Below are 27,525 nucleotides of genomic sequence, written 5' to 3' on the forward strand. Positions count from 1 at the left end.
TATAAGAGGACAAAGACGTAGTCCACCATTGTCTCCTAAAGAAAAATCTGCTTGTTCTGGAAACGGAAGAAATGGGAAAAACGGGAATGGAAAGAGTCCAACTTCTTCCGAAATGGGATCTCCGAGTTTGGAATCTCTTGGATGAATAGAAGAATTTTCTTATTCTTATTTTACTTTTTATGTTATTATGATATTTTGATGTTATTCATTGTTCGGCTGGGGAGGGAAAGATTTGCTAAGTTCTTTACTAGTCATCAGCCACTGGTGGGTGACCCACACGCAATTTTTGTTTAGGGATTACTACCTTTTGGTAGTTTTTTTGGGGGGGGGGGATTTTTTAAATTATTTTTTTATTTTCATTTTAGTTAGCTTTTAAGTTGTGATTTTTTTTTTCTCCTATTGGAGGGCCTATATATGTTGATTTGAGTTTTCATATAAAGATATTATTGGTATTTAGTAATAATAGTAGATATGTCAAAGTTGAGGTTTGCTCCATTTAATGTTCGAGGATTAAGCAGTCCAATCAAGCATAAGTGAGTCTTGGCGTATATTAAGAAAATGAAAATTGATGTTGCTTTTTTTTTACAAGAAACACATTTGAATGTCAAAGAAAGTATGAAATTAAAGAGGGACTGGGTTGGGCATGTCTATTCTTCTTCATTTAATTCCAGGGCTAAAGGTGTAGCAATTTTGATACATAAAAATTTATCTTTTGAATTACAATCAATGGAGGAAAAGCCAGGATGTATTCTTAAATTGAATTGTAAGATTTTTAGTGAATTGTGGACTTTACTTAATATTTATGCCCCAAATGTAGATGATGAAATATTTATTTCAGATGCATTTTTATATCTGGGTCAGGCTAATGATAATATTTTAGTTGGTGGTGATTTTAATTGTGTTTTGGAAAAAAAAATAAAGAAGAAAAATAATTTAAAAAAGGATAAAAGTTACATTTCAACAGTACAGACAGGTGTTAAAGCACTTGAGTAATTTATGATTCAGGTACTAAGTGGAGGAGAGAACCTGATAGCAATTGGAAAAAAAACTGCTATCGAACTAGAAGTTTTTCACCAATGCAGAAGTGAGCAAGTTGATAGGGCTCCTTTACAATGTAGGCAATTTTTGGTGGCAAGATCCTCCAACCTTTGTGTCATCTGCACTATCACTTCTTTGTGATAGGGAGAGGCAGCACCGCTACTGTAGCAGTTAGCGCAACGCCGATACAGCGCCAGAATCAGGACTTGGGTTTGAATCCTGCACGATGCCGATACAGCGCCAGCAATCGGGACTTGGGTTTGAATCCTGCACAATGCCGATACAGCGCCAGCAATAGGGACTTGGGTTCCAATCCTGCACAACGCTGATACAGCACCCGCAATCGAGACTTGGGTTCCAATCCCACACAACGCTGATACCGTGGCAGCAAACGGGGCTTGGGTTCCAATCCCGCACAACGCCGATACAGCGCCAGCAATCGGGACTTGGGTTCAAATCCTGCTCTATCTGTAAGGAGTTTGTACTTTCTCCCCTTCTTTACATGGGTTTCCTTCCAACAGTTGAAACATACCAGGGGTTGCAGGTTAGTTGGGTGCAATTGGGCGACATGGGCTTGTGGGCAAAAATGGCCTGTTACCCTGCTGTATTTCTAAATCTAAACAAAAAAGATTCTTTTATTATCAGGTAATAAAACAGATGTAAATATTACACATAATTGAATTTAGTCTGCCATCATCTCAGTTGGGATTTCACAATCCTTGTTTTTTTTTATTGTTCAAATTTAATTTCTTCAGTTGTCAACATATGGGATTTGAACTCCAGATCAACAGTCCAGGCCTGCAGGAATATTTAACCACTAAGCTAACACATATAAGCTAACACATACAAATACTATAGAAAATGTTAACTTAAAATAAGAATGCTTGTAATAAATCCATTTAACAACTGACAATTATTTGCCTTGTTAGTATATTTCATTCTAACATATTCTATTGTTCAATCTCCACATTTGCTGACATACAAAACTAATCAAAAAATAATTAACACATGGATTGCCTTTTGCACCAATTTGCATCAGTGAGTGCACATTGCCAATTGGAAGCCATACATAAACATTTTAATATCCTTACAGCTTATTAATATTCTGCAATATTGAAAATCAAGGTGAATATTAGAAAATTACAGTGGTTCTGGGAAATCTCTGCATCCAAATAATGTTTTGTTATAATAGCCTAGTGGTAATAAGTTAAATTTAGTTTGTTGGATCTGGAGCATATTTACACGCTACAAAAATTCATTACAACTAAAGCACAATTCTAAAGAGAACATCAAATGAATGAAAATCTCTCATGGTAGAAATTACCATTTTGATGTATTTATACACTTCTATTAAGGCAAATCTTTGTATCACAAATACCGAAGATTGCAAATTGCTGCCGTAGAGAAGAAAGCAGGTTGCTTCTTCAGTTATGCTAATACTAGTGCCAATTTCGGCACTGCTTGATATTTTTCATCAAGACCTGCGTGGATGAGTGTGTGCCCACGTGAACATACAGGGTGTTCCCCAACCAGAAACCCTAGATGAATCAGAGAATTTTCAACCGGCTAAGGGTGAGAACAAGGGAATTTAAGGCCGGGATCGAGATCTTTACAAGTCCAGGTATGACCTATGGAAGGCTATCTCTGAAGAAGAGTGGCAATTCCAGAGGAAGCTAGAGACAGAGACAGATCCACGCCAACTATGGCAGGGAGTGCAGGCCATTGCAGCCTACAAACCGAGGTTGAATACTATAGATGGCTGCGATGCTTCATTACCCAATGAGATGAACACCTTCTATGCCCACTTTAAGAAGAAGAACCAAACAATGGCTAGAATCCCTGAAAAGGCTGAGGACCCTGTGATATCTGTCTCTGAGGGGGACATCAGAATATCATTCAAATGGGTGAACCCAAGCTTTCATGCATCTTTGTGAACCCTCGCAAGGCTCTGACAGCGTATCTGGCAGGGGACTGAAAATCTGCACCAACCAACTAGCTGTAGTGTTCATGGACATTTTCAACCTCTCGCTGTGGCAATCACCTGCTTCAAAAGGGCATCAATCATCCCAAGAAGAGTAGCGTGAGCTGCCTCAACTACTACTGCCCAGTAGCACTAACTTCTACTGTGATGAAATGCTTTGAGAGGCTGGACATGGCCAGAATTAACACATATCTAAGTAAAGATCTGGACCCACTGCAATTCACATCATCGCAATTGCTCCACAACAGATGTAATATCGCTGGCTCTCCACTCAGCTCTGGATCACCTCGAAAACAGCTATTCATACATACGGCTGCTTTTCATCAACTATAGCTTGGCCATCAACACCATTATTCCCTCACTGCTGGTCAAGAAGCTACAAACTCTAGGCCTCTGTTCCCTCTCTGCAGCTGGATTCTTGACTTTCTCATCAGATGACCACAGAAGTACGAATTGGAAACAACGTCTCCTCCTCACGGACTATCAACACAGGCGCACCCCAAGGATGCGTGCTTAGCCCACTGCTCTACTCGTTATACACCCACAACTATGTGGCCAGGTACAATTCCAATGCCACCTACAAGTTTACTGATAACACCACAGTTGTCAGTAGAATCACAAATGGCAATGAGCAAGCATGCAGGAGGGAGAATGATCAGCTTGTTGAATGGTGTAATGACTACAACTTTGTGCTCAATATCAGCAAAACCAAGGAGATGATTGTGGACCTCAGGAGGGATTTGGGAACATGATCCAGTCCTCATCGGGGATCAGTAGTGGAGAGGGTCAAGAACTTCAAATTCCTGGGTGTCAACATCTCAAAGGATCTGTCCTGGAGCCTTCACGTTGATGCAATCACAAAGAAGGCTCACCAATGGCTATACTTTGTGAGGTGTCTGAAGTGGTTCAGTATGTCACCAAAAACTCTCATAAACTTCTACAGGTGTACCGTGGAGAACATTATGGCTGGTTGCATCACTGTCTGTTACGGAGATGCCAACTCTCAGGACAAGAATTAACTCCAGAGGGTTGTTAACTCAGCCTGCGACATCACAGGCACCAGACTTCACTTCATCGAGGATATCTACATGAGGCGGTGTCTTCAAAAAGCAGCCTCTATCCTCACCACCCAGGTCATGCCCTCTTCACTCTGCTACCATCGGGAAAAAGGTACAGGAGCCTAAAGACGAGCACTCAGCGGCACAAGGACAGCTTCTTCCCCACCGCCATCAGATTCCTGAATGATCAATGAACCAAAGACACTGCCTTAATGTTTGTGCACTATTATTTTTACTTTTTTTATAGTAATGGTTATAACATGAATGTTTGCACTAAGAAGCTGCCACAAAACACTGAATTTCATTTGTTCATGACAATAAATTCTAATTTTGATTATATCCTTCTTGTTTGAAAATTACCCATTTTTCTTCCATTTAATGCCAACTGCATGATAACTCATCTTTTACCCACCCTAATATACTCTTTTGCACCAGCAATGTTTGGAAATCCAAAAAAGGTGTCTGCTGGTTCCTTGAAGAACCCACCACATTTTTCAAACATTATTTTTCTTTTTATAAAAACCTGCTGATGGTTTCATATTTAGCTTCTTGAAAGGAACAGCAATCTCTGATTACAGATTCCAGCAACTTTGCAACATACTCCTATCAATGCTCCTCAAGCTTTCATGCATCTTTGTCTGGTTTTCCCCCAGTCACCTCCGACCCAAGGAAAACAAACGTAGCTGATCCAGTTTCTTTTCATCACTGAAACTTCATTCGAGCTCTCCTCTAAACTCTCTTCAGTGCTATCAGATCCTTCCTGTGGTCATGGCAACCAGAATTGCATACAGTACTTCACCTGTGACTGAAATTGTGGTTAACAAAATTGTAACTGCTTGCTTTTATACTCTATCCAAATTGTTAGCTGTTGCCTTGCTATCTTCAATCAGAAGGTAGCGCCTCACCTGAAGATTATTCAGCGGGTCCATCTTCATCACTGGGCCAATGGTATTCAGTGGTAAAGAAATATCAATGCTCTGGTTTGGCATTAGTGGAGTATGAATTGGAAGTGGAGTTGTAGGGATCACTCCAAAGCTAGAAAAGAAACACAAAGCACATTAAGCTAGTTTGGATTTTGCTTCACATCGTCCTCGGACAACCTGTGTCGAGCTGAAATGAAACTACCTGTACAGTGCTATATTAAATTTAGACAAACAGCATGGAGACAGGCCATTCTGTCCCACGTGTCCATGCCACCCAAATGACCTACAACCCCTAGTACGCTTCAAACAGTGGGAGGAAACCAGGGCTCCCGGGGAAAACCCACGCAGACACGGGGAGAAAAATGCCTTACAAACTCCTTACAGACAGCACAGGGTGCGAACACCCGGTCCTGATCGCTGGCGCTGTAGAGTTGCACTAACCACCACTATGCCAACTGTGCCATGCTACATTGCTTGGGTAGGAATCAGAACAGTGCAGGATAGGTGTCACTGATCAAGGTATCCATCATGGAATCCTAGACATTTCAACAGTGAATGTCCAGGAAATAGGCATCCACTTTCAAACTGTCACTTGCTTTGGCATATACTCAAAATTCAAATCAAATTAATATTCCTATGCTGATCTTACAATTTCACTGATATTATGATTTCATTCCTATTGGCATTGGGCTAGATTAATTACATACTTCAGCAATTAAAAAAACCACTTCAAATTATTATTATCTATGATGTTATCTTTACAAAGTCATGGTCTGCAGCAAAACTTTTCATTTTTTGATGATAATGATGCCCACATTTGTAGATTCACTAAGTATTAGCCTCACAATTTTTTTGGAGAAAGAGCAGTAAATTGTGTTGTTTTAAGTTTATTTGTCTCAAAATACCTAGCAATGAAAAGTTATGTCAAAGGCAGTGTAATGGCACTTTTATGGAGTTCCTTCCACAGCCTGATGACTGTGGGGAAGAAAATTGTGTTACCAGTATCTGACAAATAAAAAGTGCCACCCCAAGAATCACTTGAGATGTGTTAACTGGCATAAAGTGAAACTCAGGATGATCTCTTCAAACATATAATGGGGATTATTAGAGCAGGGGTAGGTAGAGTGCCCCCCCTGTCTGGGTTGCATGGGCTGTGGTCAAAAACTAAGCAGCAGACCTCCATGAGAACGTAGGAAGATGGAGCATTAGGTCTGAATATGTGTTGATTAAAAGGTGGATGGGAATTGAGCAATGACCCGAAATTATGGCCATTCCAACAACTGGCTGAAAATTGAGAGATTCAGCCCAAGATTACCAGTTTCAAAGGGAACAAAATTTGATGATTTCTGTTGAATTTTAATAAAACAACTGGAAATGACTGATTAAATCAAACAACAAAAATTCAAATCCTTTGTAATGACAGGTGGATACACAAAAGGAAAGAATTGTTCAACAAAACCAATCGTTTTTAAGACAATGGCAAAGGGAAAATTCTCACACCAAGACATTTGTTAGCCTCCGCTCAGTGAAGCAGCTGGCCGTCATTTCAAGTTGGCTCTGCTTTACTGGGTCCATTAGTGTTGCTTGAGGTGCTGCGGATTTTCCACAATTTCAGTTTTTATTTCGGATTTTCCAAGTCTCAAGTATTTTCCACTTGCACAAGTCTAATTAGTACTCTGGCAAGCCACAAGGCGTGGTTATCCTTGCATCCTTTCATTGGACATGCACATTGATATTTTTTGAGTGGGTGTCACCAACACTTTTAAGAACTAATTTTTCAGGATCTGTGCATCATTAGGAAGGCTAATGCTTATGGCCCATCCTGTAATTGCCCATGAAAAGGCAATCTTGAATTAATGAGTGTCTCTACATAAAGTGCTCCACAGTGCTATTGGGTTGGTGTTTCTAAGATTTAGGCACAGCAACAACAAAGGACTGGTGATGTATTTCCATATCAGAGTGTGCACGGTGCTAGTACTGCCATGCTCGGCTACTCATCTCTTTTAGGGTACAAGGGCGTGAGGTTTGGAGATGCTGTCAGAGCAGCTCAGCAAATATCTTCAGTTCATTGCTTAGATGCCACACACTGCAGCCCCAATGCACTGGTGGTGAGTGAATGAATGCTCAGAGTGTCTGCCTACCAAGCAGGTTGATTTGTATTAGATGGAGATGCGTTTCTTGAGGATTGTTGGAGCTCTGCTCATGCAGGTGAATGGTCGGCTGCTGGGGAGTGCAATGGAAAAGAAAGACCTAGGGGTACAGGTGCATAGGCAGAAAATCAGGTGGACAAAGTGATTTATAGGATGATTTATAAGGAAAGGTTTATTGGATGTAAATTGGGCAGCACAGACTCATGGGCTGAAATGGCCTGTTACTGTGCTGTATCTCTAAATTATAAAATCAGAGCATGTGCTAGGTGATGTGGCTTCTTTTTTAAAATTTTTAAAATTTTTGCACTATGAGTCATATCAATAACAACATCCACAAATGATCAACAATATATACATAATGACATTTTTTCTTTTCCCCCATTTGTTCTCTCCCCATCCCCATCCTTCATCAAAAATCATAACAGAAGGAGAAGACAACAAAATGAACTGACTCAGTATATAAAAGTAAAAGATAAAAATTTCTTGTTTATTTTATTAAATGACGACATTGTTTAACGGATTTAATGTATCTTATAGATTGAACTTTGAATAATGGGAAGGGGGAGAGAGGGAGGGAGGGGGAAAAAGGAGAGAAAATGACACTATATATTCAAGAGAAAAATGTCTGTATGTATTTTGGTCAGTATGGTTTATTGTGTGAAAAATTTAAAAATTAAAAAAAATTAAAAAAAATCAATAAATGATAAAACACAAAGCAAAGAAATCACCAAAAAAGGAAAAAAAGTTGTATCATCTACTTTCACTTATTTAAATCTTATTGTGCTCATAATTATGTTGTTTTACGAGATGGAGGTTTGTGGTCGGCATTCTCCGACATATTTTATGTATGGTTCCCAAATTTGTTCAAATAATGAACAGTTGTCTTTCAGATTTTATGTAATTTTTTCTAATGAAATACACTTGTTTATTTCTGTAAACCACTATTGTATTTTAAGGTTTGTTTCCAATTTCCAGGTTGTCATAATGCATTTTTTGGCGACTGCTTGCGCTATCATAATAAAATTTATTTGGGCTTTGTCTAATTTTAGTCCTAATTTTTTGCCTTTTATATTATTTAACAGAAATATTTGTGGATCTTTTGGTATATTAGTTTTTGTGATTTTGTTTAATATTAGGTTAAGATCTTCCCAGAATGGTTTTACTTTTGAGCATGTCCAAATTGCATGTAATGTTGATCCAATCTCTTGTTTGCAACAAAAACATCTATTCGATGCTGTTGGGTACCATTCTTTTAATTTCTGAGAAGTAATATAGAATCTGTGTAGCCAGTTATATTGAATCATACATCATCTACTATTTATCGTGTTCCTCATTATTCTGATACATAACTTCTTTATCTCTGTGTTTAAGTCTTTTTTCCCAACTTTGTTTCGGTTTATACTTTATTTCATCTTCTTTATATTGCAAATATTATATAGAAATATTACATAGAAATATTTTTCTATCCAGACATCAGCTTCGAGCTCTTAAAGAAATGGAAAGAATTTAACTTGACAAAGCAGATACTATGGAAGAAAGGATAACATTTTAATCTATGACATCCAGCAATATTAAAAGTATTTATTCCAGGGGAAAGAAATAGGACTGTTCTCAGACCCGAAGGATGCCCAATACTTTGCTGAACAACTGCCGAACAGACAACGAAATGAGAAGTATTAAAAAAAGACCATCAAAACAATGTATAGAGATTAATTGTAAGGAAAATAATATAAATATAAAGTTGAAGTTTGAAAAAGATAAGGGGGGGGGAAAAAGATAAGAAAAAAAGGAAACAAAAAGCTTTGTTGCATTTTTGAAAAATATATAGTGTTTCTCTGGGGGGTGGGAGGGCTAGGGAGAGGAAAAGAACTACTACTGTAAAATCTGTTGACGCTTGTGATTATTACCGCAACCCAAATAGATAAGGGAATGTGGTTGTCTGGGAAGGAGCCAATACAGGGGGGACTTTCATTATTTTGGATAGGAATATTTTATGTGTTAATTTTAGTAGGGGTTTCTAGGATCATTTGTTTTTTAACTGTGTCGTCGTGTATTGAAATGTGCAAAAATAATTTTTTTTAAATATTGGAAAAAAAGAGCTGAGGAGACAAGAGAGAATTGAAAAAAGAGGAATAAGATGAGTACATTAAATTTCATGACTGTAAATATTAATGCAAAACACAACCAAATTAAAAGAGGATACTGTCATTAAAAGAAAAAAAATCGACATTGCTTTTGTGCAAGAAACACACTTAACTGAGATAGAACACAGTAAATTGAAGAGAGACTGGCATCATCATATAATTCAAAATCCAGAGGAGAAGCTATATTAGTCAACAAAAATCTACCAATCAGCATAAAAGAAATAATAACAGACCCAGAATGTAGATATGTAATAACAAAGTGCCAGATTTATTCTGAATTTTGGAATTGACTAAACAACTATGCACCTAATAAAGAAGACCAGCAATTTATGCAAAACATCTTCCTAAAGATAGCAGATACACAGAGACATATCTTGCTTGGAGGGGATTTCAACTTCAACTTGGAAATTGACATATGGAGGAAACAACACCAAAAGGAGAGAGAATATTCACACTACTCAAATAGACATAAGACATGTTTTTGTTATCAGCACAGATCCAAGGAAGAGTTTTAAAAAATGGAATATAAAGCAACATTATTATCAGATCACTCTCCCTTGTAATTAACAATTAAATTAGAGGATGCCCCACCAAAGATGGAGACTGAATCCTACACTGTTAAAAAGACAAGATTTCAAAGAATATATTGAACAACAAATTAAAATAGACTTTGAGATAAATATGGAATCAGTAAAAGATAAATTCATTTTATGGGACGCAACAAAGGCCTTTATTAGAGGAAAAATAATTAGCTATACGACTAAAATTAAAAATGATTATAATTGGGAAGTAGAACAGTTGGAAAAAGAGATAACAATCATAGAAAGGGAATTAGCGGAAAGAGAAGATACAAAGAAAAAGAGAGAACTGACAGAGAAAAAAGTTAAAATATGAAATATTACAATCATATAGAGTAGAGAAAAATATAATGAAAATAAATCAAAAATATTAGGGAGAGAAAACTTAAAACAGAACAAGCTAAAAGAACCATTCTAGTGACAAGAAAAGACGATAACCAGATCACATAAAATCCATGAAATTAATGAAAATTTTAAAAGATTCTATAAACAACTATACCAAACTGAAAATAAAGAAAAAAATGATAAAATTGATGAACTTTTATCTAACATTGAACTACCACATCTACAAATAGAAGAACAAAATAAATTGACAAAACCTTTTAAGACTGAAGAAATACAAGATATATTAATAAAACTACCAAACAATAAAACACCAGGTGAAGATGGATTCCCTACAGAGTTTTATAAAGTTTTTAAGGATCTATTAATCTCTCCCCTCCTTATCATTATTGAATACAGATTATAAATTAATAGCAAAATTATTAGCAAACAGACTGAATGATTGTGTACCGAAACTAGTAAGACAAGACCAAACTGGATTTGTTAAAAAAAGTCGAGCAGCTGATAATGTTTGTAAACTTATTAATTTAATACATGCAGCACACATAAATAAAGTGACAATGGTAGCTGTTATATTAGACGCAGAGAAAGCCTTCAATAGGGTAGAGTGGAGCTATTTGTTTAAAGTGTTACAGAAGTTTAAACTACGGGAAAAATTTATTAACTAGAGAATTATATAATGGACCGTTAGCAAAGGTAGAAATAAATTGATATGTATCAGATCACTTTAAATTAAGCAGGTCAACAAGACAGGGATGCCCATTATCCCCTTCACTGTTTGCTTTGGTTATTGAACCACTAGCCGAGTTGATAAGGAAGTTGATATGGTAAAAGGAATAAAAATAAAAGAGAAAGAATATAAAGAATTTTCAGATGACATCATCGTATATTGAACAGAACCAGATGTCAATAAAAAAACTACATATGAAACTGAAAGAATATGGAGAGATATCAAGGTACAAGATAAAAGTGAAGTGATGCCAATGAACAAACTTGATTTTTCAGAATTTAAAAAAAGATACCCTTTTCAAATGGCAATCAAAGGTGATACGCTACCTTGGTATCAAAATAGATAACAACCTAAAACATTTATACAAATTAAACTATGAACCATTAATTTAAAAAATACAGGAAGATTGGAGAATTGGAAAGAACTACCGTTAACTTTAATAGGAAGAATAAACTGCATTAAGATGAATGTGTTCCCACAAGCGGAATATCTATTCCAAACATTACCAATTCCCCTGACAGAGAAATTTTTTGCAAAACTGAAAAATAGTAAGGACATTTTTATGGAAAGGTAAGAAATCAAGAATAGCGCTAGAAAAATTAACATGGAGTTACAAATAAGGAGGGTTACAGCTACCAAACTTCAAAAATTACTACAAGGCTGCACAATCAAGGTACTTATCAGATTTATATCAGAGAGAGAAAAACCGGACTGGACTAAGATAGAATTAGACAAATTGGGAGAAAATATCCCGGAACACATACTTTATAAATGGGATGAAAAATTGGTGCAATATAACAATTCACCAGTACTACATCACGTACTTAAATTATGGAAAGGAATACATCTGGAAGAAAAAAAGATAAATGATCAAATACCAAAAATTATATTAACACAAACTCATTAATCTCCTTTACAATAGACAATTTATTTTTCAAGGAATGGGATAGAAAATAAATCAAGAAAATAGAAGATTGCTGTTTGGGAAATAATTTATTAACATTTGAGCAATTAAAAGATAAATATGGAATAACACAAAGTATAACATTTACATATTACCAATTGAAAACTTATCTAAAAGATAAACTGGGAAATAGCTTAAGATAACCAGAAAGTAGCAACTATGAATATTTAATCACAGGCACAATGATAATTAAAAAAATTATTACAAACATATACATCAAATTGTAATTTAAAGGTGATGTGTCTTCTTGACAATCGCTGCTGCTCTCTGATGGCAGCGTTCCCTGTAGACATTTCAGATGGTGGGGAGGATATTGCCTGTGATGACCTGAGCTGTAGGGCATTGGTATCCCCCATACCAGACGTGATGCAGCTGATGTGCATACTTTCAATACACGTCTGTCGAAAGATGCCCGAGTTTCTAATGTCATACCAAACTCTAAGGAGAGATATGCTGATGTGGTTTCTTCATGATGCCATTTGTGTGTTGAGTCCAGGAAAGATCCTCCAAGATAGTGACTCCCAAGAATTGAAATTTGCTCACTATTTCCATCTCCAATGATCACTGGATTGTACACCTCTAGTTTTCCCTTCCTGAAGTCAGCAATTGGTTTTGGTAACATTGAGTGCAAGGCTGTCACTACTGCACCATTCAGCCAAGTTTTCCAATCTCCCTCCCATATGATGACTCATCTTGCTCTTTTTATACACCCACCATCATGATGTCATTAGCGAATTTGTAAATGGCGCTGTTGTCATAAGAGCCACAGTCATAGGTGTACAATGAGTAGAGGAGAGCACCAGGAACAGCCTGTAGTGCTACGATATTGATGGAGATTGTGGAGGAGATGTTCTTACCAATGCTCAGTGACTGTGGCCTGGAGGCGAGGAAATCCATGATCCAATCCCAGATAGACCCTGACTTACGATGTCCTACTTACAATACTTCAAAGTTACGATGATCAGAATCCGTGTGAATAAAGGTATGTCGGGGTCGACCTGTATCAGGGTTGGTTGCTTTTCCTTCTGAAAAGGAAATGCTTCCATCCAATCAGCACAGACAGATCGCTTCCCACCGACACCACCCCCATAAACATCATCATTTCTGTGCTTCTCTTGTAGTGATGTCAAGGAAACGTGCTTTGTCAGACCCAACACTTTTTTTAAATAAAAAGGTGATTTGGAACACATGCACAGATTGTCATCACTGGGGAGGGAGAGAGAGATTGAAGAGGAAGAGAGAGCAATGGCAATCTGTGCATGTGTTCCAATCACAATGTAGGTTGCAAAGTGACATCGGTGCCCCTAGTTACCAGGTGCCATCTCAGGCTCCTGGTGGGAGCGGTGCAGAAAACTACTTTGGCAGACCTTGAGTTATGGTAATTTCACCTTGCGATGTGAGTCGCAGAACTGAAACCCATCGTAAGTAGGGGTGTACCTGTATCCAGTGGGGTGTTGAGTCCCAGATCTTGGAGTTTGGGTATCAGTATCTCCTCCAATCCCTGCAGTTAGAGCATCATTCTTTTCAGTTTTATCATCTGTTCTCAGGATAAGACCTTCCATTCCAGGATTACTGAAAAAGCCCTCCTTTTTCAAAAACTTGGCTTGTAATTGATGAAATTGTCACTTGCATTTCTTCCTTTTCCTGGACATTTGTTCTCACCTTCCTCACCCCAGGCAAAACACATTTTCCTCAGTCCTCACCTTTTACCCTACTATTCTTTGTCACTTTTGCCAGTTGTAACAGCATCCCACCACCTTTATCTCCTGTTCTGGTTTTATCCACTGAAGCAACAACCTCCCCAATCGTACATGTTTGCTACCAAAGAATTCCGATTTTAAATCATCATTTCTAGTGTACAAATTAGGCTCAACTGGTTTATGTTAAGCAATATCATTGCTGGAGATAAGAACATTTGATTTCCAAATCTCCACAGTCACATAGATGGTAGAGCACATCAAATGCAAGCTAATGCCTCTGCTACTCTGTGGCACTTTAGTATGGTGGTTAGGACCATGCTGTTAAGGCGCCAGCAGCCTGGGTTCAAACCTGGCACTGTCTGTAAGGAGTCTGTGCATTCACCCCATGTCTTCATGGGTTTCCTCCAAAGCTCAAAAAAACATACGGGTTTTTAGGTGAATTGGTGTATTTGGGCGGCATGGGGTCGTTGACCAGAATGGCCTGTTACCATGCTGCATCATTAAAACTTTAAAAAATTATTACGTCCTTCATCTCCAAAGTGCATGAGGAGACTTGTATCCCAATTTTAAGTCCCTTTTTTTATTCTTCATTCTTGTGTCTTCTGCCAGAAAGATATAAATTTAACATTGCATTACATTCTTACCAACTGTTGTTACCAATGAAGCCCTCCCTCCATCAGTTCTCATTAATCAATAATGGATTGAAACTATCTAGCAAAGTAGAGTTCAAATTCAAACATAAGAAAATAAAATATATGAAAAGTTGAAAAACAGAAAATACTGGAAACACTCAACAGGTCAACTAGCATCTGAAGAACGAAAAACTGATTGAACATTGAGACCTTTATTACATCTTTAACCTGAAACATTACATCAGTCTAACTTGCTGATATTTTCCAGCATGCTTTTATTTCAAATTCAACCTGCTTCATCTTTCTACATTCTGAAAGAATATCATGCCAGCTGTTCCATCAAATGCAAATCTGCAGCTGAGCTAAATCTTCACAACACTATCACAGGAGTTCGAATCCATCACTGTCTGTAAGAAGTTTGTTATTTCTCACCATGTCTGCGTGGGTTTCTTCCAGAGCTCCGGTTTCCTCCCACCCTCCAAAACATACCGGGAGTTGTAGGTGAATTGAGTGTAATTCGTCAGCATGGGCTCATGGGCTGGAAGGACCTGTTATCCTGATGTATGTCTTAATAATTCCTTTTCATTCTGAAAGTAATGGCTCACAAAATTGTAGAATTCTACAGATAAAACAACCTTTCAATATCCCACTGACAAAGCTGTCCTTCAAACTGAGGAAAGGAACTCAGATAAATGTTACAGCACCAGCGACCCAGATCCAAATCCAGTGCTGCTGGTAATGAGTTTGTATCTCCCCATGACCTGCATGGTGCTCCCACCCTCCAAATACGTACGGAGTTGTAGGCTATTCAGGCGGCACAGGTATCAATGGCCAGAATCCATAATTGCTGTAAATTAAACAAAAAATCTAAAAGAACTGTTGGCCATGTAAATGGCTAGGAGAAATGTGGAAGTCAGCACCAGGCCTAAATTTGCAAGAAACGGTCACACACGAGTTCTAGACGTTATTGGAAAGTGATGCAGACTAAAAATCTTCGGATAATACATAGCCACCCAATAAAACCAGTGCAGAACGTTTAAACTACTTGAGATCAGCGAACCCTGCAAAATGAGTGTCACAAAGAGTACATGTTATATTGTTACATCATTAAGTTCAAAGACTTTAACTTGAAGTTCCATCGTAAAGAACAAAGTAGACGACTAACATATAAATATTTTCATTCCAATTCAGTGGAAACTGACAGATTCTTTAATTTTATTCATGATGTGATTTAGTCACCAACATCTAAACTAAATGTTCTTACAAGCCAGAAAATACCAGGTTTCATCACTGACTTGATTAAAGTTGGGTGATTTCAAATGGAGATAGCCATTTGGGTTGAGCTCCTTTAAATAAAGTACTCAATGGGAAGTGTGGCATGCTAATAACTATAACCTTGATTGGTACTAACATGCTGGAAAATAAGTGAAGGATCTGCAAGGCAGGATTAGATTCGTGATGTCAATTGGAAAATTATTTTGTAGCTGGTTAATTCTCTGAAGTCACACATGAATGATGACACCATTGATCATGTATTTAATATGGCCAAGAATTTCAGTAGCATTCCTTGCTAAAGAAAAGATAATAAAGCTACAGGCAGGAGATAAGAATAAATGTTATTTCAACATTAATCATCTACAGTTCATAACGGCTTGTTGGCTCTTACCTATTTTTATTGAACTGTATAGCAAACTCAACCATGTGTTGTAAGGCTTTGTTTGTGAAGTTCATTTCCATGTAGATGTGGCCCTGCCTTCGAGAAAAGGTGCCCACAATCTCCAAACCTTTGGCCTTAACTGCAGGTAACCATACCTAGGGGGAAAAAAAATTAAAGCCGCATTAAGGAAAATAGTGCAAACAACTGATTCATTGAAAAATAAAAATAAACTGCTGGAAAATGCTAGAAGTACAGCCATTAACCTTTGACAGTTTTGTCAAAGGGTCTTTGACCTGAAACGTTAACACGGTTTCTCTTCCTGCGGATGCAAACTGACTTACTGCTTTTCCTCTTTGTTTTCGATGAAGTATTGGGCTTTACTGCTGACGCTAGGTTTTTGTCGACTCATTTGTCTGTACCAAATATGGCTTTAGTCTCCACATTCTAATTTAAATTAAATCACTGGCATCTATGTTTGCATTTGTTCATTTGAAATTTCAGATCACATTTCCACCTCAATGGAATCTTAAACAGCCAGCAAAGTAAACATTCCCTGAAGAGTTAGAAATCACTGTATTTGATCTCAGTAAGAATATATAAACTGTTTTCCATCTTCACACTAATCCAATGTTCCCACTGCCCCCATCTAAAGCCATGGTTAAATGAAGTTTCTCATTTGTGCTGAATTATGGCTTGTAATGCCATAGGCAGCAAGCTAAGAATGTTTAAACTTAGAACACTTTTGCAAGGGCAACTTTCATAAACTATATACGCAAATGAAAACATGGCACTCATCAAGTTCAACTTTATTATCACCCAAATATACTAGCTAATGAAACAGTGCTCTACAGTTCTTGCATTTACTTTGACTGTACCCCTCATAATTTTGTAAACCTCTATCAAAACACAGCACAAGGAAAAAAGTCCTAACCTGTTTAATCTTTCCCTGTAGTTCCCGGCAACATCCTAGTAAATCTTCTCTGCACTTTCAATTTTACTGAAGTCCTTCCTGTAGTTTGGCGACCAGAACTACACACAAAACTCCAAATCTGGCCTCACCAATGCCTTATATAACCTCACCATTAGATCCCAACTCCTTTACTTGATACTTTGAATTATGAACACCAAGATGCAAAAAGCTTTCTTTAAAACCTGTCCACTGGTGACACCACTTTCAGGGAATTATGTATCTGTATTCCCAGATCCCTCTGTTCTACATCCCTCCTTTGTCCCCTACCATTTACTGTGTATATGCTACCTTGGTTTGTCCCTCAAAAATGCAACACCTCACACTTGTCTGCATTAAATTCCATCTGCCACTTTCTTGCCCATTTATCCAGTTGGTCTAGATTCCACTTCAAGTAATGAAAACCTTCCTCTGTCCACAACACCCCCAATCTTAGTGTCACCAGCAAACTTGCTGATCCATTCATTGATATAGATAATAAACAACAATGGTCTCAGCATTGATCCCTGAGACACAGCACAAATCACAGTCTGAGAAGCAATAACCACTATCACTCACTGTCTTCTCCCATTCAGCCAATTTTGAATCCATTTTACAGGCTCTCCATGGATACCTAGAGTCTGAATCTCTGAACTAACCTCCCATGTGGGACTTTGTCAAACATCCACAATTTTTCCTTCATCTACTTTCTTGGTGACTTCCTCGAAAAACTCGACCTACCATGCACAAAGCCATGGTGACTGTCCTTGATCAGCCCTTGGCTGTCCAAATACTTGTATATCCGACCTCTCAGAAAACCCTCCAATAATTTACTCACTACTGACTTCAGGTCTGTAATTTCCTGGTTTACTTTTGAAGTCGTTTATAAACAATGATATAGCAAGAGCTACTCTCCAATCCTCCGGCAACTCACCCATGACTAAGGACATTTTAAATATATCTGCCAGGGCCCCTGCAATTTCTACACTAGTCTCCCTCAAGGTCAGAGGGAATATCACGTCTGGCCCGGGGTGTGGGGTGGGGGGGGGGGGGGCGTAAGTCACCTATCTTTATTTGCTGTAAGGCAGCAAGCACCTCCAGTTTCCTGAGTAAAGACTGATGCAAAAATATTGTTTAAGATCTCTCCCATCTCATGACGCTCCATACATAGACGACCACTCTGGTTTTCAAGGGGACCAATTTTGTCCCTTACTACCCTTTTATTCTTAACATATTTGCAGAAACCCTTTGGTTTTACATTCACATATCTGCCAGGGAAATCCCATGTCTTTTCTTTGCCTTCCTGATTTCCTTCTTAAATATTTTCTGACATTTTCGAAATTCTTCTAGTACCTCATTTGCTCCTTGTTGCCTACACCTGCTCTACACCTTCTTAACCAGATTGCAAATATCCCTTGAAAACCAAGGTTGCCTATGCCTGTTAACTTTGCCTTTAATCCTGTCAGGAACATGCCTTAATGAACACATCCTTGCCAGAAAACAACTTACCCAATCCACTTTTCCTAGATTATTTCTCATTTCCACAAAATTGGCCTTTCTCCAATTTAGAACCTCAATTTAATAACCAGACCTATCCTGATCCATAATTAACTTGAAAACAATGACATTATGGCAACTGTACCCAAAATATTTGCCTACACATACTTCTGACACCTTACCTGTCTGGTTCCCTAATAGGAGATCCTCTCTCATTGGTACCTCTATAAACTGATTTAGAAAACTTTCCTGAACAAAATTGACAAACTCCAACCCATCCCAGTCAATATGTGAAAATTAATTTCTCCAAATATCACAAATTTCTGTTTCTTACATCGGTCTGCTATATCTCTACAGATTTGTTCCTCAAATTCTCTCTGAATATTGGGCATTCCATGATGCAACCCTATCAGTGTGATCACACCTTTCCCATTCCTCAGCTCCACCCATATGGCCTCTGTAGACGAGCCCTGTCTAAGCACAGCTGAAATATTTTCCCTGACTAGCAATGCCACTCCTCTCCCGTTCCCCCGTTCATCCCTCTCCCTGCCAATCCTGCCCCTCCTGCAACCAAATCTCACTAATAGCAATAATGTCGTAATCCCACATGCCAAAACACTCCCTAAGCTCGTCAGCCTTCCCGACAATTCTCCTTGCATTGAAATTAATACACCTGAGAACATTTTTATCATGTACAAACCTTTTATTTCTGTCTATACATGCAGCTCGCATGACCTTTATCCTCCTCCGCCTCTATCTGGTCTAACACTCTGGTTCCCTTCCCCCTGCCAATCTAGTTTTAACCACCCGGAAAGGACTAGCAAACCTACCTGTAAGGATATTAGTCCCCCTCCAGTTCAGGTGCAAACTGCCCTGTCAGAACAGGTCCCCCTTCCCTGGAAAAGAGCCCAAATGTCCAGAAATATGAAACTCTCCCTCATGCACCATCTTTTTAGTCGTGTATTTAGCTGCGTTAACTTCCTATTTCCAGCCTCACTAGCATGTCGTAAGGGTAGCACTCCTGAGATCGCAGCCCTAGAGGTCCTGCTCTTCAACTTTGCACTTAAATCCTTCAACTCTCTTTGTAGGTCCTCCTCATCCTTCCTACCCACTTCATGGACTACGAAATCTGGCTGCTCACCCTCCCTCCTGAGAATAGGGAGAACTTGATCGGAGATATGGCACCTGACTAAAAGAATGTTAGATTTTAATACAGACATGAAAATTATTATACCAAATATCAAATGAACAAGAGTAGATGCCAGTTGGTAGTAAGTATTTCACTCAGTATTTCAGTTTCATATAGTCTAGGAAGGTGAAAATCTAGTGAAGTGTCAGGATCTCCTTCAATCCTTATCTCAATGACAGTTCTACTTTTCTTTTCTCACATTAAGTTTAGGAAGTGACTCACAGCTTTTGGTGCCACATAGCCTCCAGATGCCATTCCAATTCCAGTTGACAGTTCAAACAGGTCACTCAAGCCACTGCTTGACATGGCCGGAGTAGGAGATGGGCCAAAAGTAGCTGGCACAGAAGAGGGTATAAAGCTTTGACCAACCTGGAATCAAAATAAATCAGAAAAATTCAATATGAGTGACTTACCGATGACACCAAGGTTGCACACACAATTATTCCCAATGCAAATAAACCACAAAATGAAAAGACAATTATCTTTTTACATCGATATTTTTCATGCACTATTGGTCTATGTTGCATTTGCATTTCATTTGCACGAAATAGTTCAGCAGGAAGATTTTTTAAATAAAAATATATTAATGTTAAGTTGGGAAGCTATCAATCACCTGCAATCAAATTTATGTTTTTGTATAAAGCATAATATAAAGCAACGAGATGGTGGCTTTTATTTATTTGATACAATTTTTGAGGTAAAACTGAATTAAATGTTGCCATATAATCTTAGTTCCTTATAGTGTGATAGAGGAGAATAACAGATCATTCTAATCGAGCAAGATGGAGAGAGGCTTGCATGGGGCTAAAGTACCAACACAGAGCATTTGGGTCATCACCCTGTTTCTGTTCCACACAATCTGGGGAGTGCAACAACCCATTAGTGCGGAGAAATGAACACCTGACAAAATTCCTTTTCCTAATTGCTATCCAGTTACTTCCATGCAGATTATGTCCACAGGCAGCCTACTAACACTCAGATATGATGACCGGCCATTGGGATAAGCTACTGGTCAAGTGGAATGGGGATGGTCATGGAATCATACTGCAGCAAAAGCCACTTTTTTTTTATTTTTAGTTTCTTGAAAATCTAAATTCATTACAAATTTTAAGTGTAATCCATCCGTGACTGAGAAAAACTCACCGCTGGACTCCCACCTGTGGGCCCACCAAGATCTCCTCCAAGCTGAAAGATACAGAATACAAAGAGGCAGGGTCAATGAGACCAAAGTATTTAAATAAGCAAGAATATATATTATTTTTTAAAAGCAGGTGGTGAAAGGAGGAAAATATTCATGAGTTGAATAATAAAATGAGCACTTCCACATCCTGATCAATTTATCTCAAACAGAGAGAATAGGAAAACTGCTGAAGGTTGGACAGAGTTTATATTCATCTACTTTTAATAGTTTCTGGTGGGTTGAGAAGGACTTGAAATTTTGATCTCGATCTCCAGGGTTAAGTCTTCAGTCAAAAGATTAAGGAGGAAATTAGAAGAAGCAAGCAGCACTTCCAGCAGCTAATAAACAGAGTTAGCCAGATCTATAAAGATGATGAAAATCATTTGGGAAGAAAAGAAATGGGATTCCAAAAAAGATCATCAAGGATGGTTTACTTTTAATGAATTGAAATATGATCAATGCAGCATTTGTGTGCCCTTGCTCTTTGAACATTGACACACAGACTGAATTGGATTATTAGCTTCTGCTGCAATTAATTCCTCAACAAAGCTCTCAAAAACAATTAAGTATTGCAGCTAGTTATCAACTAGGTTCCTAAACATGACATTTCTGGCAAGAGAATAATCCCAAATTTAATTACTAAGGATTGAAGCTGGACATTTATATGGAATTAATTTATGATTCAGGAAGGCAGCAAAATATTTATATTCACCAGCATATCCAATTAAACAGGCTGATTTATTTAGTTATAAAAATTATGTATCCACTTCTAATGCTGCCTCTGGTCATACATTCGGAGCAGCTTCAGTGGTCCCATGGAACTTTCAATGTTACAATGCTGAGGCATTCTGGGAACAGATTCCTCATTCAGTGTAGATTGGTAAGAGCATCTCCTCCACAATCTCCATCAGTACCGCAGCACCACAGGGATGCGCTCTTTGCCCCTTGCTCTTCTCACTTTACACCTGTGAATGTGTGGCTCGTTACGACAACAGCACTATCTACAAATTTGCTGACAGTACCATAGTACTGGGTTATATAAAAAGGGGTGATGAGTCAGCATAGAGGGGGGAGATCAAAAGCTTAGCTGAATGGTGTACCAACAACCACCTCACACTCAATGTCACCAAAACCAAGGAGCTGATTGTTGACTACAGGAAGGGAAAACTAGAGATGTATGATCAAGTGATCATTGGGGTGGAGAGGGTTAGCTTGGGAGTTACCATCTCAGAGGATCTTTCCTGGAACCAACACATTAATGGCATCATGAAGAAAGCATGTCAGTGCCCCATCTTCCTCAGGAGATTTTGGAGGTTTGGTACAACATTGGAAACCCTGGTGAATTTCCACAAATGTGTGGTGGAAAGCATGCTGACTGGCTGCATCTCGCCAATATCCCCAAGCATAATGCCCTACAAAAGGTAGTGGACATCAACCAGGGCATCACAGACAAAATCGTCCCCACTATCTACAGGGAACACTGATATTGGAGAGCAGCAGCAATCATCAAGGATCCACACCACCCAACACATGCTCCGTTCTCGCTGTTGCCATCAGGAAAGAGGTACAAGTGCCATAAGACTCGCACCACCAGGTTCAAGAACAGATGCTACTCCTCCACCATCCGACTCCACAACAATAAATTCAATAGGGACTCATTTAAGGACTTTTATTTTTATTTTCTCTGTATTGTCTTTTCATGTATGTGTACATTGTGTACATATTTTTTTGCACTACCAACAAGTGGTAATTCTGCCTCGGAGAAGGAAGAATCTCAGGGTTGTATGTGATTTCATATATGTACTCTGACGATAAATCTAAACTTTGAACTTGAACACTTTGTTCTGAGGCTTAACACCAGATCTAATTTACTCCATTCCATTGTTTTCCTGACTTTTCATCCTTTGTAAACTTCAGTTCATCCAAGGTTCTTGAACAAAGACCTCCACTAGTCAAAATCACCAACAGTTCAGCAATACCTTAAATTTAAAATGGTCAATTTTTCTTTAAAAATGATATGATCTTTGTAATCTCTTCCAGTAGTTAGAATCTGAAGCAGACGCATCCGTCCCACATTGGTTTCTAGCAGAAAAACAATTTCTTGACCTCCAGTATTGACAGTTACCCCTTCAGCTTCCAAGGTTCTGGAATTCTCTCACTAAATCTCTCCTGCTTGTCACTTCTCACTCTCCTCCTTTGGAACACGCCCAAAAGCGTAACTCTTTTACCAATTCTAATATCGACATATATAGGTTAATCTCTGATAATACTCTTGTATGTTGCTCTGTTAAAGCCAACATAAGGATGGGACCTATAAGTGGTAATGCTATCAAATACTGAATCTAAAGCAGGAACGGAGTCCCAGTCAGCTTGATCAGGGAAGGAAAAATGGTGTGAAAGTTGACTGTTGCATTTCTACAATAATAAATTAAAATTAAACGATATTTCTCTCAACGTTCACTGTGCAATCGAGTGACGCCAAAGGCAAGTTCTGGTGTGTTGAAGCTTTGTAAATATTTAGCTAGGATGCAGTTGTGAAGTACACATTATGAAGATTAAACCACCAGAAATACCAGGTTAAAAAAATATAGATATTCTTAATCACAGATGTTATTCCAACAACAACACCAACACACTTAATCTAGCAATAGGTTGGAACTTGGTAAACAGAGCCCCCGTGGTGTTGAAAGGAAAAGTCAAACATGGCCCCAGTGACCGGAAAGGGAGAAGGAACACAGGGTCCCAGGCCCTGGTGGTGTGAGAGGGAGAAAGAACACAGGGCCCCGGTGCTGTGAGAGGGAGAAAGAACACAGGGCCGCGGTGGTGTGAGAGGGAGAAAGAACACAGGGTCCCGGTGGTGTGAGAGGGAGAAAGAACACAGGGCCCCGGTGGTGTGAGAGGGAGAAAGAACACAGGGCCAGGTGGTGTGAGAAGAGAAGGAATACAGGGCCCCGGTGGTGAGAGGAGAAGGAACACAGGGCCCCAGTGGTGTGACGGAGAAGGAACACAGGGCCCCGGTGGTGTGACGGAGAAGGAACACAGGGCCCCTGTGGTGTGACGGAGAAGGAACACAGGGCCCCGGTGCTGTGACGGAGAAGGAACACAGGGCCCCGGTGGTGTGAGAGGAGAAGGAATACAAGGCCCCGGTCTTGGACTAGAGATGAACAATATTTCAGAGATGGAGTAGGCAGTTGTGGAGATAATATGCAGAAGATCCACTCCCTCAACTCTGTTGCCATCATCACGAACGTGCTGCAGAATGAACGTAGAAGTCCAACTAATCAAGGATATAGGATAAACAGTGATATGTATGAAAGAGTGCATCAGATTTAATGCAGTATACAAAGACTGTGATGCAACAAATCACAATTAACCAACAGCTAATGCAGCTCAATCTCATTTATTGAAAATTTAATTAATTTCAATCTGTCTCCACGAGGGGGTGGCAGACTCCAGAGAATCAGAGGACTGCTGCAGGGCACCAGATGGAACACTCTCCTATTTGAGAAAAAGCAGAGGAGTCACCACCCATGGGACAGTGACCACGGCGGCACACCAGCAAGGGATTCTGTGGCTGAAGGGCTGTTGGCGACTCAAGGCAAGGAACCCATTCAGGCTGCAAGTGACTACGGTCGAGGGATTCACACCAGGCTGGAAACTGCTTGAGACTGGTTCGAAGGGGTATGAGGTATTGAACCAGGATGTGAGAGGGTGCTGATGGTTTCCTGATCGTATTGGAGGCTTGGATCTGGAGCTCAGGTCGCCAATGGTTTGGACTAGTTTCTCTGTGGCAGCGAGGGCTGCGGCAGTGCTGGAGACGAATCCATGGACACTCAGGGACTCTGGAGGGAACTCTCTTTTGCTTCTCTTTCTCTGGCTGTAAGAGGTACTTCAGGCAATTTCTACCAATGGCAAATGTGTCTGCGTTATGGAAACAAATTGGGTGTAACATTGTACAGTCTTTAATACATGACAATAAAAGAATGAACTCATCATGTGATTTATTTGTTCTCTAACCTTGAGCTCAAGGTTGCCCCACCTCATTCTAACCACAGAAGGCTCTAACTAAAACATTTGGAACGAGTGACTATATTGGGAGTTGTCCAAGAGATTTGTCTAGCTAGCATATCAGATTCTACATCATAACCCCTGGGTGCACACTGTTTCACGTGCACAAGAAATCCACGAAAGTTGATGGAACTGTGGTATTCAGTCCACACCAACTCTGGACCCCAGAGTATCATCTAGCAGACATCCTGCTGAATACCACCTCCCACCCTCCCTCTCGTAATGAATCAGGTTTCTCCAAGTTGAATGCCACCTGAAAGATGGACAGAATAGAAAGGGCATCAAAGTGTACTGAACAAGCCCTGTGCAAAATTTCTGCAGCATGTGATGTGTGAACCAATGGAACACAAGCTCATGATCCTGCTGCCTGCTGATGTACCTCAACAATCCTTGCAAATCCAAAGCCCTGCCTTCTATCCAAGTATCGGTTTAGTTGTACTTTGTGGCACTCTTTGGCTTGGCTTCGCGGACGAAGATTTATGGAGGGGGTAAAAAGTCCACGTCAGCTGCAGGCTCGTTTGTGGCTGACAAGTCCGATGCGGGACAGGCAGACACGATTGCAGCGGTTGCAGGGGAAAATTGGTTGGTTGGGGTTGGGGTTGGGTTTTTCCTCCTTTGCCTTTTGTCAGTGAGGTAGGCTCTGTGGTCTTCTTCAAAGGAGGTTGCTGCCCGCCAAACTGTGAGGCGCCAAGATGCACGGTTTGAGGCGTTATCAGCCCACTGGCGGTGGTCAATGTGGCAGGCACCAAGAGATTTCTTTAGGCAGTCCTTGTACCTTTTCTTTGGTGCACCTCTGTCACGGTGGCCAGTGGAGAGCTCACCATATAACACGATCTTGGGAAGGCGATGGTCCTCCATTCTGGAGATGTGACCCATCCAGCGCAGCTGGATCTTCAGCAGCGTGGACTCGATGCTGTCGACCTCTGCCATCTCGAGTACTTCGACGTTAGGGATGTAAGCGCTCCAATGGATGTTGAAGATGGAGCGGAGACAACGCTGGTGGAAGCGTTCTAGGAGCCGTAGGTGGTGCCGGTAGAGGACCCATGATTCGGAGCCGAACAGGAGTGTGGGTATGACAACGGCTCTGTATACGCTTATCTTTGTGAGGTTTTTCAGTTGGTTGTTTTTCCAGACTCTTTTGTGTAGTCTTCCAAAGGCGCTATTTGCCTTGGCGAGTCTGTTGTCTATCTCATTGTCGATCCTTGCATCTGATGAAATGGTGCAGCCGAGATAGGTAAACTGGTTGACCGTTTTGAGTTTTGTGTGCCCGATGGAGATGTGGGGGGGCTGGTAGTCATGGTGGGGAGCTGGCTGATGGAGGACCTCAGTTTTCTTCAGGCTGACTTCCAGGCCAAACATTTTGGCAGTTTCCGCAAAGCAGGACGTCAAGCGCTGAAGAGCTGGCTCTGAATGGGCAACTAAAGCGGCATCGTCTGCAAAGAGTAGTTCACGGACAAGTTTCTCTTGTGTCTTGGTGTGAGCTTGCAGGCGCCTCAGATTGAAGAGACTGCCATCCGTGCGGTACCGGATGTAAACAGTACTTTGTGGCACTATATTAATGCTAAATGGATTGCTTCTCAATTAATGTAGCAAGCTAAAACTAAGCATCTACAGAACAATGTGAGCAGCAGCAGAACGTTACTGAAGTCACGTCTAACTTCATGGCTCAACGCATATGTCACTCTACTGGAACATCAAGCTTGGGAGAAAGATCATGGTTTAACGGGGACAATGGAAAGGCAAGCTGCAATGTCTATGGATGTCAAGTACAATATGGACCAAATCATAGAACTAGCAGACTGATTCCAGAAACAAAGTCAGAATGATTGATCAAGCTATTAATTCAGCATTTGACAGAATTTAACATCAGAGATCCGATAAAACTGAATCAATGGGAAAATTAATCAGTTGCTGGAGTCATACCTCACATAAACAAATACAATTCACATTATTGGAGGTCAATTCCCTCGAGCTCAAAGCAGGAATTCCACAGGATAATACCCTCATCCCAATTCTTTTCAACTGCTTCAATGATCTTCCTTCCAACCGAATGTGTGGTGAAGGTATGGCAGATAATTGTACAGCATTTATTTCCACTCACAACTACTCAAAAATTGAAGCAGCTCATACAAAATGCAGCAAGATCTAAACAACATTCAGACATGGGCTGCTAAGTGCAAATAACATTCATCCCACAAAACCAACAGCCAATTACTATCTCCAAAACAAGAGACTGTAATCACCTATGTATATTTGGTATTTAATGGCATTACTATTATCCTGGGGATCACCACTGACGGGTTTGTGGGCCAGAATGTGCAGCTCCAAAAATATACCACCATCCATTAAAAAACAGGCACTTGATTAATACTCACATGACACCAATTTAATATTTAGCCTTTTCATTATCTGTGCTTCCAATGTTTCTTTGACAGTACCATCTAAATTCACATTCTAATGCTGCAGACAAAGGGCACAGGAATACCTGTAGGTATCCTTCCAAATTGTACACCATCCTGACTTGAAAATATACCACTGGTACTTCATTGTTGCTGGTCTATATCCTGGAACTCGTTCCTCAACAAAAAAAAATAGTAATACTTGCACCAGAAAGTCTGCACTGGTTTAAGGTGATGATATAACCCAACCTTCTTCAAAACCAATTCAATTTGGTTCATAAATGAAGACCACACCAGCAGCATACTAAACAAATGATGTAATTAAGGAAGTAGAAGAGGAAGATTGAAA

General features: G+C 39.6%; 1 protein-coding gene across 5 annotated transcripts in view; it reads right to left on the reverse strand.

Moving 5' to 3' along the window:
- Window positions 1-27,525, reverse strand: part of LOC138749600 (AP-2 complex subunit beta) — a 325,506-nt gene that overhangs the window by 149,537 nt on the left and 148,444 nt on the right. For 4 of the 5 annotated variants that reach the window (XM_069911214.1, XM_069911213.1, XM_069911212.1 and 1 more), the window contains 4 exons: window positions 20,673-20,714; window positions 19,752-19,898; window positions 15,907-16,052; window positions 4,983-5,112 (listed from right to left, as the gene is read on the reverse strand). In XM_069911214.1, the coding sequence (XP_069767315.1) occupies window positions 4,983-5,112; window positions 15,907-16,052; window positions 19,752-19,898; window positions 20,673-20,714 (465 nt within the window). The remainder of the gene's footprint in view (window positions 1-4,982; window positions 5,113-15,906; window positions 16,053-19,751; window positions 19,899-20,672; window positions 20,715-27,525) is intronic. The other variant, XM_069911216.1, reaches the window with a different exon arrangement.

This window comes from Narcine bancroftii, chromosome 14, assembly GCF_036971445.1.
Source record: "Narcine bancroftii isolate sNarBan1 chromosome 14, sNarBan1.hap1, whole genome shotgun sequence".
NCBI lineage: Eukaryota > Metazoa > Chordata > Chondrichthyes > Torpediniformes > Narcinidae > Narcine > Narcine bancroftii.